Genomic DNA, 15,679 nt, shown 5'->3' with positions numbered 1-15,679 from the left:
AAGATGGGGAAAGGACAAACCTTGGGACAGAGTTCTAGGTACCACAAGACAACATTTATTGTTCCCATTCAGTATCATCTCACCAAACTTTATTTCAGGGCCTTACCTTTAAACCCAGTTTAGGAAGAAGCAGGTCTTGCAGGAGGCAGTCTCCCTAGATCACAGTCCACTAACTGATGCTTTGAAAGGGTAAAGAGTGAGTGAAAGGCCTAAGGCAGGCAGGTTATTCCCCACCTAGTTTCATCAACTCCTCACTTCTCAGGGATTTTTTATATTTTTTCTGCGCTGCGCGGCTTGCAGGATCTCAGTTCCCCAACCAGGGATTGAACTTGGGGCAACGGCAGTAAAAGCACGGAATCCTAATCACTAAGCCACCAGGAAATTCCCTCTCAGGGATTTTATACTGCCCTGACATTACCGCTATGGATACCTGAGTCTGTAGTCTGGGCTGTGGCCTCCATTTCTATAGTACAAGGGAGAGCTGTGGTTTACCCTAAGGCCTGTTTCTACTACTCAACTCCATCTTTGCAGTGAGAAAGTATGGCTGAGGTCTAACATAACTTAACTTAAGAACAGGTAGCAGGCTGGATTTGGTGCGAGGGCAGTTTGCCACCCCTGTCCAAAGGCAAAGGTGGAGTTAGGAGTGAGGATGCATAAGCAGAACCTAAACTGCTTTTCTTAACACATCCTATTATTGCCTCCACCAGTGGCCCTATCTTTTTTTTTTTGGCGGTACGCGGGTGTCTCACTGTTGTGACCTCTCCCATTGCGGAGCACAGGCTCCGGACGTGCAGGCTCAGCGGACATGGCTCACGGGCCCAGACACTCCGCAGCATGTGGGATCTTCCCGGACCGGGGCACGAACCCGCGTCCCCTGCATCGGCAGGCGGACTCTCAACCACTGCGCCACCAGGGAAGCCCGGCCCTATCTTTCAAGTTGCAGCCACTTTCCCTCACCCATAACAGTTGAAAAGTCTTGTGACTCCGCAGGGGTTTCTCAGTTTTGTTGTTGTTTTGCTATTTTTCTGGATTCCACATTCCCTTAATAGTCCTAGGGAGGAAGTAGCATATGGTAATTCATCACTTTGGCAGGAACGGGAAACCAAGTCAATAAATATTTTCTTTTGTGTTTATTTATACATTTTTTGGGCAGCAAAACTGTGTTTATTAAAAAAAGAAGTGCACTATGAACACACTTCACTGCTTTGGTTGAAGAACCCCAGCTAAATAAAAAGACCAATATTAAAAGCAGCATTAACTGGTTACTGCCTTAAATATACATTAAAAAGAATCAAATGCTACAGTGTAGGAACACAATCACCCCCATGTCAGAAATCACAACTTCTTCCAAATAAAGAATATGACCCATCGCCATATTGAATTGATATTTATTTCAGGACATGCCATGTCAAAATAAAACAAAAGAGTCAACCCTTGCCTTTAACAATAATATTGTATTATAAAAGCACTTTACAACTCCATCCCGTCTTTTGAGTACAAGTTACTGGGGTATGTGGGCTAATGATTATCTGAAAGTATTTCTCTATTCAGACCCATAATCCAAGTGCTCTCTGAATATTATAAGGTTGGACAATAAGTGGGAAGTGGAGGAGGAAGAGGGGAAGGAATAAGGTTCTCCCAGTTAAGGGTTTTGTTGCAATGAGGGGATGAGGAAGTATGAAGATATTTTTGTTGTCTTTTCATCCTTATACTGTGTTAAGTAATGCTTACAACATAAATTCAGCAGGCTTTTCCTGAGCTGTAACTCAGAAATTTTCTTCTTGCAAACAATGTATTTACAAATGTATTTATTAACTTACACAGCAATCTCACAATAACTAGTAAAGATTAAAATGGTGCACTCCTAGTATATCTGTTTGCAGTGTTTTAAGGGAAATACATATTGCCATTGTTATGAAGCTCTAAATAAAATATCTAAAAATTGAAAGTAGTTTTAAAAAAGGCAAGGAAATAAATATCACCAAAGAAAAAAGATTAATTGTAGCTTAAATATAAAATTAAATCACTAGTGAATTAAGCAAACTATACAGATCTAATAAAAAGCAAAACTGGATTGAGAGAACATAAAAAATGCTGAAAAATAAGGCATAAATCTGTATAATATTAAGTTTTATTTTCATTCTCTCCTTTCCCTCTTCTATGTATGCTTTTTCAGATCTGCCTCTAGGGCTTATAAGAAAACTGTTTCCACTTTCAATTTGACCTCAATTGTCCTGGGCAAAGTATTTGCTATTCTCTTGAGGATTCTTTAGTTGGTAAGCTTTAGGTATCATTGTTTCTACTAGTTAGTTTTGATCAAAGTGCCAAATTAAAATTCTTCCACTGGTTCTTCTTAAAGGAATTTGATTACTACAGTGCCTTGCCTGCACAGCATTTCAAAAAAAAGGAAGAAAGAAAGGAAGGAAGAAAGAAGGAAAGAAAGAAAAGGAAGACAGAAAAAGAAAACTCAAGAGAAATCTATTGCCTAAAAAAGTTTAGTTTTGTTTTTTAAACAAACAGAAGAACTCGATTTTGACAAATTTAAAATCCTGGAAGAAATAGCTCTTAGAAGAATTAAATATTTAAAACCTGTTCTGAAGCACTTTTACTTCTCTCCCGGAGTCTAACATGTGAAAGAATCATTTGTTTTGGTCAGAAATATATTTTATGTTCATTTACTTGTAAGTACTCAGTATGTTCATTAGGACTCATTCTGAAGACACACCAGAACCCTTTCCTTATTCCAGCACTGCCTACCATGATAGTTGAGTTTTGACCTCAATTAAGGTCTAACTAATTTATGTCAGTGGTTAAGAATAATTTTGGATATCTTGAGAGCAAGTGGTATTGCTAAAACTGAAGGATAATTCCAATGGGCTTGGTCTGACTACTGCTTTGCCCCCTCTTGTCTGTTTTGATGGAGGAAGGACTGGAATAGGAAATGGGGTAAAGAACAAGCAAGTAAAGCAGGGAGAGATCAAGTAGGTAGGCAAGTGCTGCTGTGAACAACTGCTCCTTAACCAAGCCACATACTGTTGAGATTTCCATTGTTTTGAAGTACATTCTCATAACATTAAAAAGGAAACAAAAATGTTAAGAAAATGTATCTAATTTTTAAAGTTACCACTGGAATATGCTGCAATTGTTTGGCTTTTTGTAAAATATAAATAATGAAGACACTGACTTTTTTGTGCTTGTGAAGCTAATAGATCATCTCCAAGAGACAGGCAGCAATGCTGAATTGCAATACGTTATTACTGAAGGGAAAAGGTTCAAGCCAATATTCACACTGCAGTCAATGAAAGAGTAAGGGGGCCAAAGCAGTGAGCTTCTGGAGGAAAGTTGAAGATGCCATGGGGGATTAGCAGGAACAGCCTCCTTCGCTGACTGGTTGCTCCTGAGGCTTTTCCAGTTTTATGTCAATCACTGAAACAAAAGCTAAGGAACTATAAATGGGAAAGTACAATTCCAATTCTGCTGAACATCGACAATTCTGCTAAGATCCCCTTCCATTCCTATTTGGCTTCAGAGACTACTCAGCCACTATTTTCTATATAGCTCGCTCACCATATAAGGTGCTCATATGGAATAAACTTGCTTATATCTCCTATATGCAGCAAGGTTCAGAATAAGGTTAATTCCTACTCATGGAAATCTATCCTAAGGAAATTATTCTACAGGAGTAAAAAATCATATAAAGATGATGTTCCTTAAAAAATTATCTATAATAAAAATCTGAAAATAGCCTATAAGAGAGTTCCACAACAGGGAGAGAATTTAATAAATAATGGGGCTTCAACTCTATAGAACACATTATGCTGCTAAAATAAAGGCTTAGAAAACATAAAACATTCAGAAGTGGGAAGAGCTGAATACAAAGTGCTATGAATTCTATGGCTTAATAAAACTGTCTGCATATGGAAAAACACTAGAAGGTAAATATGAGACAAACAAGGAAAATATCAAAATTCTTTTAAATAACTAATATTACATGTGCTTCATTCTGTCCCATTTCTTTTTTTTTTTTTTTTTTTTTTTTTTTTTGCGGTACGCGGGCCTCTCACTGTTGTGGCCTCTCCCGTTGCGGAGCACAGGCTCCGGACGCGCAGGCTCAGCGGCCATGGCTCACGGGTCCAGCCGCTCCGCAGCATGTGGGATCCTCCCAGACCGGGGCACGAACCCGTATCCCCTGCATCGGCAGGCGGACTCCCAACCACTGCGCCACCAGGGAAGCCCCTGTCCCATTTCTGAAAGAAGAGGCCACGATAAAGCTCCAAACTTAGTTATTTCCTGCCTATGCCAAGTAGACAGTTCAAATGATAGAAAAAGCAGGGGAAGGAAATATGATATATATTGTGGGGAAAAAGCCCAGAGCCAAGGGACATCAAAATTAAGAAGCAGGAGGGTGGGATGTTAAGAGTTTCCTGCTCATTAAAAATCAAGCAAGCAAACAAACACAAACCTTCTCACTGATTAATTGTAGTGAGCAGCAGCCTGCAAAGAATGCAACTGGATAACTAGATCTCATTCGTTATAGAAAAACCTTTTGCTCCTAAACCATCAATTCTTGGCTGTAAAAGGCAATGGCATAATATTCCTAAGCCAACCAAGTGGGGCTCTAAAGACTTGTAATAACAATAAAATTTCCTGATGAAACAAAAAGGATACTGTCTTCTCTGCTTCTGTCCTGTGTGCTTTCCATTCCAGGTAGAGCTGCTGCAACACGTCGGAAGAGCTGTGGAAAGAGAGACGTGATAATTGGGAGGGAAAATTTAGCAAAAGGTATCAAGTAAAGGGATGACCACTGGATGGCTGAGTTAAAAGGATATGGCTTCTGGGTTATTCCTTAGACCTTAGCACAATGAAAGCACATTAAAATGTCTATTTATTCTAAAAATGAATATCATGTGAAAACCAGCATGTCAAATACAAAGAGGATCCTTGCTTTCCAACGGGTGAGATTAGACATGAACAAATAGCTAAGAACTAAGGAGCAAAAATATCATTTGAGTCATGAAAACAAACTACTACAGGAACTCAGAGTAAGGACAGAATGTTCATTTAGTTAAACTGTATAGTGGCATTCCTATCTTTTATAATGAGTTAGGTTCTAAAGTTAGTGTACATATGGAGAAAGTCAATCTAGTCAAAATTGCCCTTGATAAATCCTTAGGAAATCACTATGTTAGAAACCACCATACCACACTCAATCCTGGTGAGATGTTCACTTTGAGAGGCATGTGGGAACAGAAACTGACTGAAGGAACAACAGATTCATACTCTCTACTTCATGTCCAATCCTAGCTATCCACTTACTGAGAAGAATGGCAGGTAAAACTGCAGATTATTTCAATCATTTCTTTTTGTTAGGCATGCAGTGTAAAATTCCTATAAATTAAAATGCATATATGATGTCAACTACCTTATACTAAGTACCTGCTTACTTGAGGCACTGTCTAAAGTTCTCTAGGGACACAAAAATGAACAAGATGTGCTTTTTAGATTCAAGGAGCTCACAGTTTGGCAAAGGAGATAGACTCAAACCATTCCTTGTGTTACAATGCAATGAGTGCTATGAACTAAGGAAGTAGAAAATGATATGGCAATACAGATGTAAGAAGGCCCTACTCAAGAGGCCGAGAAAAATCCTCAGGCAATGACATTTGAGTTGGGATTTAAAGGCAGTTTTAAAGATTTCACATGGTTGAAAAACATACCATACAAAGCACTCAGAGTTTAAGCACTCCATAAATGTTGCTTAATTAAAATGAGAAGAAACAGAAAGAAGGCCAAAGATGAAAGAATGGAACTATAAGTAATCTGTCTAGGGAAAGAAGTATAGAAAAGGAGCAAATCTTTATCTGTAGGCAATAAGTATGATGTGGTAGGATTAAGGAAGACCTGAATAAAAGTATAATTGTCTTGGTTCTGTAACGTTTAGTAGCATTTAGAGATGTGCCAAAGTTAGGCATTAGCCTCAATATTCAACCAAAATCAGCTTTAGACTTAAAATTGCAGAATGCTTACTTGAACATCAGAAACTGTGCACAATCAAAGATCATGTGGTTGTGTAAATTACCATCAATCAAATCAATGTAACATTAATTGTATAAAGGTGGGTCCATTTGGATTAATATATGAATACTCAGTTTCAAATACAGATCAGCACTCTAGGGCTTCCCTGGAGGCGCAGTGGTTGAGAGTCCGCCTGCCGATGCAGGGGGCATGGGTTCGTGCCCCAGTCTGGGAAGATCCCACATGCCGCGGAGCGGCTGGGCCTGTGAGCCATGGCCGCTGAGCCTGCGCATCCGGAGCCTGTGCTCCGCACCGGGAGAGGCCACAACAGAGAGAGGCCCGCGTACCGCCAAAAAAAGAAAAAGAATAAATGGTGCAATAATTAATGTCTGTGAAAGCTGTTAATTTTATGAACAAAAATAACTTAAAATTTACAAAGGCAAAATGAACACAGAAATAGGTTAATATAGTGCATTAGATAACTTTAGGAAGAATATTATGCCCTTTCAAAACTAGCAAGTGTTTATAATTAATTAATGCATGCAAAGTTGGACAATAATTCTAATGTTTTTGAAGTTTTTATATAATAGTATTAGATAATGAATTAAAAGCAGAATGTCAACTTTGTCAGCTCAAAATTTTATGCATCAGGAAAAGTCTAACTCCCATTAAAAATCACTTTTCATCCAGAGATAAAGAATATAGAGTATGAAGGAAAAACACATTTTATAGACAGTAAGAAAGCCTGAAAAAAAATGTGTTCCCCCTCCAACATCAACTGAAAACAACCATCTATTTAGTACTGCAAGCCAGCAATAAGTATAGTGACTACTGGAATAATCTAGCAGCTGACAATGTGGCACTAAACCAAATCTTGTATCCCAGAAATTCGTTCTATAATGGTGATATTCAGTTTTGGCCGCAATGATTTTCAAGAATGGTTAGGTAGTCCAGACCGACTGGAGCACACAGTATTTAAAAGGATTAGAATGAAGCCATATATATATATATATATATATATATATATATATATAGAAAGCCAGACTAAGAAAGACCTGCAAAGAATATGGACTTCATCTGGCAAAGGAAGGCACTAAAAAAATCAGTGTGCATAAAGACTTCTTTCAATAATTCCAGTGTATTACTATGACTACAAAGACATACAAATCACATATTGAAAGCAAAAGATATTAAGATGAGATGGCTAAAACCTAAAAGGTAAAGTGTTTACATTCTGGGTAGGCCACTTATGTGACAGGTCATCTTTCTGTTTTTCAATTTTCTCATCTGTAAAATGGGCTTAAGATAATAGTACACTTAACTGACTAGATTACTGTGAAAATTAAGGGAAATCATTATGTAAAATGCTTAGGGCTGATCTTCTACAGAGAAACTCTTTCATATACAGTAGCTCTCTTCCTATCAGAATTGAGTATCAGTCACAATAACCCATGGTCCTGTGGGCTAAGGGAACAGAATGTTTTGAAATTCTGCAAGGATTGTAGGACTACAGCAGAGCACCAATAGGCATAAAATCCTGCTTTAAGAAACTATGTAAAACTGAAAGGAAAAATGTGGGGGGGTTGGGAGAGATCATCTGAAAATATTAAAGCAGAACTGAAATGTTCTTACTTAGGAAAATCCAGAAATCCTCCCCAAGATCTCATAGCTTGCTCGGACATGAAATATTTATTAAACTGCCTAATTGTTCAAGATACATAATCTTTCTGGCTTCTAAGAATATTTTATTATGGGCTAGCTTAGAAATTGAAAATTTTTTTTCATGGGGGAGGCATAGGGAAGGTCTGTTTACCTTCTGTGAAAATGGAATGAGGTTTACAAGTTTTGAGGCTTTTTAAAAAATTAAAGTAAGTTCTAGTTAGTGAAAAGTACATAACTAATGAGGTCTTTCAGGGAGGGTATTGTTAGAGTTACACCCATCTATCTATTCTCATAATATAACACAGGAATATCCTCCCCTGCTCCCAGCTCAATCTGTCTAGCTGATAGATCCTTCAGGATCCATTCCCTGATAACTCTGAGAAAAACCTCCCTACCCCATTCCCAGATTTCTTCAATTCCATCATCTTCCAATCTAATTAAACACTTCTATATATTCCAAGAGCACCCTGCATTTCTTTTTTTAAAATATATTTATTTATTTGTTTGTTTATTTATTTATTTATGGCTGCATTGGGTCTTCGTTGCTGTGCGCGGGCTTTCTCTAGTTGCAGTGAGCAGGGGCTACTCTTCGTTGCGGTGCACGGGCTTCTCATCACGGTGGCTTCTCTTGTAGCGGAGCACGGGCTCCAGGTGCGGGGGCTTCAGTAGTTGTGGCACGTGGGCTCAGTAGTTGTGGCTCACAGGCTCTAGAGCGCAGGCTCAGTAGTTGTGGCACACGGGCTTTGTTGCTCTGTGGCATGTGGGATCTTCCTGGATCAGGGCTCGAACCAATGTTGCCTGCACTGGCAGGCAGATTCTTAACCACTGGGCGACCAGGGAAGTCCCCTGCATTTCTTCTTTCAGAGCTTTTATTACACTGATTATAATGGCCTATTTACCTCTCAGTCTTTCCCTCTAGACTTTAACCACTGGAGGACAAGGCTCATATTTCATCTTTGTTATCCTAGTACCTGACATGCAGTAGATATTCTTGAAAATGTTAGTTGTAAGAATGGCTAATGCATGTGAAAACACATCAGAAAGCACACAGTGCAGTACAAATAGTTGATTAGTACCTTTATCCACTGGCTTCTTTGAGTTCACTTCCATCTGAATTCTCAGATAATTCTTAATATTTTTTGGCCGCGATGCACAGTATATGGGACCTTAGTTCTCCAACAAGGGATCAAACCTTGCCCCCTACACTGGAAGCATGGAGTCTTAACCACTGGACTGCTAGGGAAGTCCCTCAGATAATTCTTTAGGTATGACTATCCATAATACTATTTAGCAGATGATCACAGATTTGAGAACGCCTTTTTTTTTTTTTTTTGCGGTACGCGGGCCTCTTGCTGCTGTGGCCTCTCCCGCTGTGGAGCACAGGCTCCGACGCGCAGGCCCAGCGGCCATGGCTCACGAGCCCTGCCGCTCCGCGGCACGTGGGATCCTCCCGGACCAGGGCACGAACCCGTGTCCCCTGCATCGGCAGGCGGACTCTCAACCACTGCGCCACCAGGGAAGCCCAAGCCTGTTTTTTTAAATCAAGTAAAAGAAAAATTAGCAACACTTATGCCCATTGACTCCTCCCGACCCCAGAACACAGGAAACAAAAGAAATCAATGTACTCAGTTTCTTGTAGAAAAAGGAATTATAAAAGGAATTTTAAATTTACATGCAGAATGACAGTGAAGGAAAACGCTGATAAACTCCAACTAGATGGAAAAACAAATGCCACTGAATCTCTCCAATCAAATATGAAAAAGGATTTTTTAAAAACAAAGATTCAATTAACACAAGCAAATATAATGGGAGGAAATGACAATTAAGAGGGACCAGAACAGGGACTTCCCTGTTGGCGCAGTGGTTAAGAATCCGCCTGCCAGTTCAGGCGGGTTCGATACCTGGTGGGGAAGATCCCACATGCCGAAGAGCAACTAAGCCCGTGCACCACAACTACTGAGCCTGTGCTCTAGAGCCTGTGAGCCAAAAAAAACTACTGAGCGCGTGTGCCACAACTACTGAAGCCCGCGCACCTAGAGCCCGTGCTCTGCAACAAGAGAAGCCACTACAGTGAGAAGCCCGCGCACCACAAGAAGAGTAGCCCTGCTCACCACAACTAGAGAAAGCCTGCGCGCAGCAACGAAGACCCAATGCAGCCAAAAAATAAAATAAATACATAAATCAAAAAAAAAAAAAAAAGAGGGACCAGAACATTAACTGGTAGATCTGAGAAATATACACTTTTTTTTTTTTTTTTTTTTTGCGCCACACTGCGCAGCTTGTGGGATCTTAGTTCCCCGACCAGGAATCTAACCTGTGCCTCCTGCAGTGAAGTGCAGAGTCCTAACCACTGGACCGCCAGGGAATTCCCCAGAGAACTATACAAAAGAAAGCAACAAGCCTCCATTATCTACAAAATTAAATATATTCGACACGGATGCGTAAATAGGTTAACATGACCCCATAGGTCCCCCCACTCTTTTATTTTTACCTTTGAGAATTAGAACTAAATACTTCAGGAAAGCTTTCTTGAAAGGTTATGTGTGAAGTCCTTCCTTCAAGACCAGTAGTTCTCAACACCTATAGTGCATTGGAATTACCCAGGAAACTTAAAAACAAGCAAAACACCAGATGCTTGGGTCCCACCCCCAAAGACAGATTCAACTAGTTCGGGTGGGGCTAGGTCCTTAGTACATTTCATTTAAAATTCTCCAGATGAAGGACTTCCCTGGTGGTCCAGTGGTTAAGATTCCACGCTTCCACTGCAGGGGGCACAGGTTTGATCCCTGGTCGGGGAACTAAGATCCCTCAAGACCCACGGTGTGGCCAAAAACAACAAAAACCCCCCAAATCTCCAGATGATTCTAATGTGCTGTGAGGGTGCTGTAAGGCCAATGCTGTAACAATAATCTGTAAGGAGTGTGAAGTAATCAATCAAATCAAGTAGGCAAGAAAAAAGGTAATACTGAGTGCTTAACTTTACATATTTTCTCATCATAATCCTTACAGTAACTTGTGAGGAAGGTATTAATATCTCCATTTTATAGAAATCTAAGGCTAAAGAGAGTATTTGCCATCCACCAAATGAATAGCAGAGCTGAGATTCTAAAGTTCATATTTTTCCTACTACCTTATGTTGCCTAGTATAAATGGAAGTTCTTTCTATATGGAAAGCACTGTGGAAAGGGCTGTGTGAAGAAACAGCTAACAATCTTGGGAAGAGGAATTTGCTTTGTGAAACACTATTATTATATACAAAAATCACAGACATAAAAATTTAATCAATGTATTTGAAAAATTTGGTGCTCCCTCAAAATATTTCAATTAAATTATTGGGTTGGCCAAAGGTTCGTTCGTTTTCTCTCGTAAGATGGCTCTGGTAGTGCTCAGTTGTCTTTAACTTCATTCGAAATAATTTTGTTAGATTTTATATGACAGCTGTCATATCAGCGTGCATTTAAAAAAAGACATCAAAATTGGTGAATTTTTGTGTAGCCATTATAATATTGAAGATGGAAGGAAAAGAGCAATATTTTTGGCATATTATGCTTTATTATTTCAAGAAAGGTAAAAACGAAAAAAAAGATTTGTGCAGTGTATGGAGAAGGTGCTGTGACTGATCAAACATGTCAAAAGTGGTTTGCAAAGTTTCGTGATGGAGATTTCTCCCTGGACGATGCTCCATGGTCGGGTAGACCAGCTGAAGTTGATAGCGATCAAATCGAGACATTGAGAACAATCAGTGTTACACCATGCAGGAGAGAGATGACACACTGAAAATATCCAATTAAAGCACTGAAAATCATCTGCACCAGCTTGGTTATGTTCATCGCTTATGTGTTTGGGTTACACATAAGTTAAGCAAAAAAAACCTTCTTGACCGTATTTCTGCATGCAATTCTCTATTGAAATGTAATGAAAACATTCCATTTTTAAAACAAATTGTGACGGGCGATGATGTACAATAATGTGGAAGGGAAGAGATCGTGGGGCAAGTGAAATAAACCACCACCAACCACACCAAAGGCTGGTCTTCATCCAAAGAAGGTGACGTTGTGTACATGGTGGGATTGGGGGTCCTCTATTATGAGCTCCTTCTGGAAAACCAAACGATTAATTCCAACGAGTACTGCTCCCAATTAGACCAACTGAAAGCAGCACTCGACGAAAAGTGTCCAGAATTAGTCAACAGAAAATGCACAATCTTCCATCAGGATAATGCAAGACCACATGTTTCTTTAATGACCAGGCAAAAACTCTTACAGCTTGGCTGGGAAGTTCTGATTCATCTGCTGTATTTACCAGACATTGCACCTTCAGATTTCCATTTATTTTGGTCTTTCCAAAATTCTCTTAATGGAAAAAAAAATTCTTGGAAGACTGTAAAAGGCACCGGGAACAGTTCTTTGCTCAAAAAGATAAAGTTTTAGGAAAACAGAATTATGAAGTTGCCTGAAAAATGGCAGAAGGTAGTGGAACAAAACGGTGAATACTTTGTTCAATAAAGTTCTTGGTGAAAATGAAAAATGTCTTTTATTTTTATTTAACAACCAAAGGCACTTTTGGCCAACCCAATAAAAGAATCAATTTCACTAACTTATACTAAACTTAGGACATCCCAAAATGGGCCAAGAAAATGCTTTACAAAAGCCAAGTTCTATCCTTACATAAATATATGTAAGACAGGAAGGAAAAAACTCTAGGGGTTTAAGTTGTTTTAAATAATTATTAAAGGAAAATCCATATTTTAAATGCCAATGATATGCTAAAAGAGGCTTCTGCTATATTAGAAATGACAGAGGACTAACTATGGGGCCAGTACAGTTGGTAATGTTTTTTTTAAAATCCTCTCACTTGGATTAACTGAATATCCACTTCCTATAGGCATTCTGGGGCATCCTTCTCAGGATGCTTACCAGAATATTTTATTTTCCTGGAAAAATGGTATCAATTCCACTCTAACCTCCAGGTGTATGGTATTTTACTTGTAATTTCTAGGGAGAAATATTTAAGTTGCAGTGACAGCTTACAGGAATTAGCTCTGGGGATGATGACAAGCTGAATATTGGCTCTCCATAGAAACTTTCAAGTTGAATATTTTGGGTTATGATTTTAGGTATTTAATTTAAAGGGGTAAAATGAAGATTTCAAAGTAAAATCATTGTTGCTACCGGTTCTTATCTTTATTATAAGATTAACTAAGTACTTTATAAGCAAGAGGATATTCCATTCTTCAAAGAGTAAGCTAAGTTAATCAGTTCCATCAACATACAGAAAATTTTCCATTATGAAAGTTGTCTTTGTACTGTAAGGGCAGGGAGTGTTTTATACACCACAATTCTCATATGATGAGTGCTCAGTATTTGTTAACTTTGATTTTTTGCTAGATCTCTATTTTAATTTTGGTAGCCTAGCATTTCTTAAATGAAAGGTTATTTTATTACTGTTTTTTTCTTTTTTTTTTGCAATCAGCTCTTAATGGATCTTTTTGCTTTCCACCCTTACCCTTTTACAGCCTATTTTTCACAGAGCAGCCAGTGATTTCTTTTAAATCCTAAATCAGAACATGTCAAATCTCTGATTAAAACCTTCCAACAGCTTCCTATCTTACTCAGAATAAAAGCCTAGAGCCTAAATCCTTGCTACAGCCTACATGGACTTAGACCTCTGTCCCCTAGAACTATCCCTCTGTAAGCTTATTTCCTAACACTTGCCCCCCTCCCTCACTCCACTCTAACTGAACCAGCCTTACTATTCCTTAAACATGCCAAGTACCTTTGAACTTGTTGTTGCACTTGATGCTTGGAAAGTTCTTCCCTAGATACAGAAACAACTTACTTCCTCAATTCCTTTAGATCTCTGTTCAAATATCACCTTATCAGTCTTTTCCTGATTACCTTTTACAAAACATCAATATCTTAACCCTTTCACCAGTACTCTTTATCTCCCTGACCTTACTTTTACTTTTCTCCACAGCACTTATAACCTCATGAAGTATTATATTTTCATTTATGGCCTAACTTTCCATACTAGAATGTAAACTTCATAATGGTATGGACTTAGGATATTTTGCTCACCATTGTATATCCACTGCCTATAACGTAACAGAACTAGGCATGTAGGAGGTGATCAGCAAATATCTGATGAGTGAATTGACTTAATAAGAGCATGGTCAGGGACTTGCCTGGTAGTCCAGTGGGAAAGAATCTGTCTTACAATGCAAGGGAAGAGGGCTCGATCCCAGGTCAGGAAACTAAGATCCCATATACCGCGGGGCAACTAAAGCCTGTGTGCCACAAATACTGAGCACACGTGCCTCAACTAGAGCCTGCGTGCCTTAAACTACAGAGCCCACCCACCCTGGAGCCTGCATGCCACAACTGGAAAGAGAAAATCTGCATGCCACAACTAGACAGAAGCCTGCGCGCCACAACAAAAGATCCTGCATGCCTCAACAAAGATCCTGCGTGCTGCAACTAAGACCCGACGCAGCCAAAAATAAATAAATAAATAAATAAATAAATAAATAATCTTTAAAAAATAAAATAAAAAAAGAGCGTGGTCAATATAATAATTTCTCGTTCAACCAGTTCATGTTCACCATGTATATGGCTTCCTGACATTTAGTGATATTAAAGTCCTACTGTGTTAGGGATATAAAGCACAAAAGGATAAATTAGGGGTATAGATAAACATTACATATTGTATGTAAAGTGCCTGGTAGGAAGACAACAAAGAAATGTCTTAAAGTTAATATTTATGACATAATATTTATACAACGCATAGTAGGTCATTTGTATTATATGTTAATTTCTCTTCTTCCTTGGAGTATCATCTTATCTATACAAATCAAATATACACCTCAAGGGTTTAGCTCTTTTGTTGTGGCTTTTTTAAAAAATAAATAATCTTTATTATTATTATTTTTAAATATTTATTTATTTGGTTGCATGGGCTCTTAGTTGTGGCAGGCAGGCTCCTTAGTTGTGGCTGGTCAGCTCCTTATTTGTGGCATGCAAGCTCCTTAGTTGAGGCATGTGAACTCTTAGTTGTGGCACACATGTGGGATCTAGTTCCCTGACCAGGGATCGAACCCAGGCCTCCTGCACTGGGAGCAGGGAGTCTTATCCACTGCGCCACCAGGGAAGTCCCTTTTGCGGCATTTTTAAACAAAGCCTTCCTTGATCATCCTAATTGTATATGATCTTATTCATTTCTGCAACAAATATACCTCCTGTGCCAGCATTCATTTTACATCTCAATAATTACTATGTATCTTACTATCTTGTAGCATTTGCTATGCATTTATCATGTACTATCTACCTTTCACTGCATAATTTTCATGAGAATGTAATTCTTCTCTTCAACTATAAGTTTTTTTGAGGTCAAGAACCATATTTTACATAACTTTATGCTCTCCAAAGAAACTACAGTGGTCTTACATATTGTAGGCACTTGATACGGGTGGAATAAGGTATGTGATAAAGTGTAAGATTAAGACCTGCTATGAGCCAAGAACTGTGGTTGACATGGGATTCAGTGGTGTAGGAAAGACACCATCCCTACCAATGCTTAAAATAAATATGTTTTCTCAGCAGGTATAAAATAATTTTCATTCACGCGCGTGCACATACACACACGACTCCATTGTGAATGGTACACAAGTTTTCACTGACTTGTTAGTGCTGATGCCCATCAGCTATCATTAATTTCTCACAAAGTCCTCCCTTCTCTTTCAAACGAATCTTTTTCTTCTGATAAGCACGGATGCTTTTAGAAGTTAAAGATCAAGGAGCATTTCAGTTCCTATTCAATTTTCCAGTACTGTAAAATTAGAGAATATAATAAGAAGGGTGATACTCACACACTAAATACTTCATTAAAAGAATGTACTAATTCTCAGATGAAAAATGAGTTGGAGCCTTAAATAATCACCTTATCATTACCATTCCCTTCAGCAATTTAAACACCAGACAACTTTCATAAAGAAAGCAATATTATT

The 15,679-nt window shown here is 38.7% G+C and overlaps 1 protein-coding gene across 5 annotated transcripts in view; it reads right to left on the bottom strand.

Moving 5' to 3' along the window:
* Positions 1–1,352: 1,352 nt before the first annotated feature.
* RAB6A (RAB6A, member RAS oncogene family) overlaps positions 1,353–15,679 on the bottom strand; it is a 72,763-nt gene continuing 58,436 nt past the window's right edge. For 3 of the 5 annotated variants that reach the window (XR_004350983.1, XM_032639082.1, XM_032639084.1), the window contains exons 7-8: positions 4,669–4,735; positions 1,353–3,426 (exon numbers count right to left, since the gene is read on the bottom strand). Coding sequence is in view for 4 of the 5 variants with exons in the window: in XM_032639082.1 (XP_032494973.1) it covers positions 3,362–3,426; positions 4,669–4,735 (132 nt within the window). In the remaining variant the exon portion in view is untranslated. Of the gene's footprint in view, positions 3,427–4,668; positions 4,736–9,991; positions 10,056–15,679 lie in introns of all 5 variants that reach the window. The other 2 variants (XM_032639081.1, XM_032639086.1) reach the window with 2 other exon arrangements.

Source organism: Phocoena sinus, chromosome 8 (assembly GCF_008692025.1).
Source record: "Phocoena sinus isolate mPhoSin1 chromosome 8, mPhoSin1.pri, whole genome shotgun sequence".
NCBI lineage: Eukaryota > Metazoa > Chordata > Mammalia > Artiodactyla > Phocoenidae > Phocoena > Phocoena sinus.
Note: the sequence above shows the minus strand (reverse complement) of the source record. Positions and strands in the feature narration are given on the sequence as shown.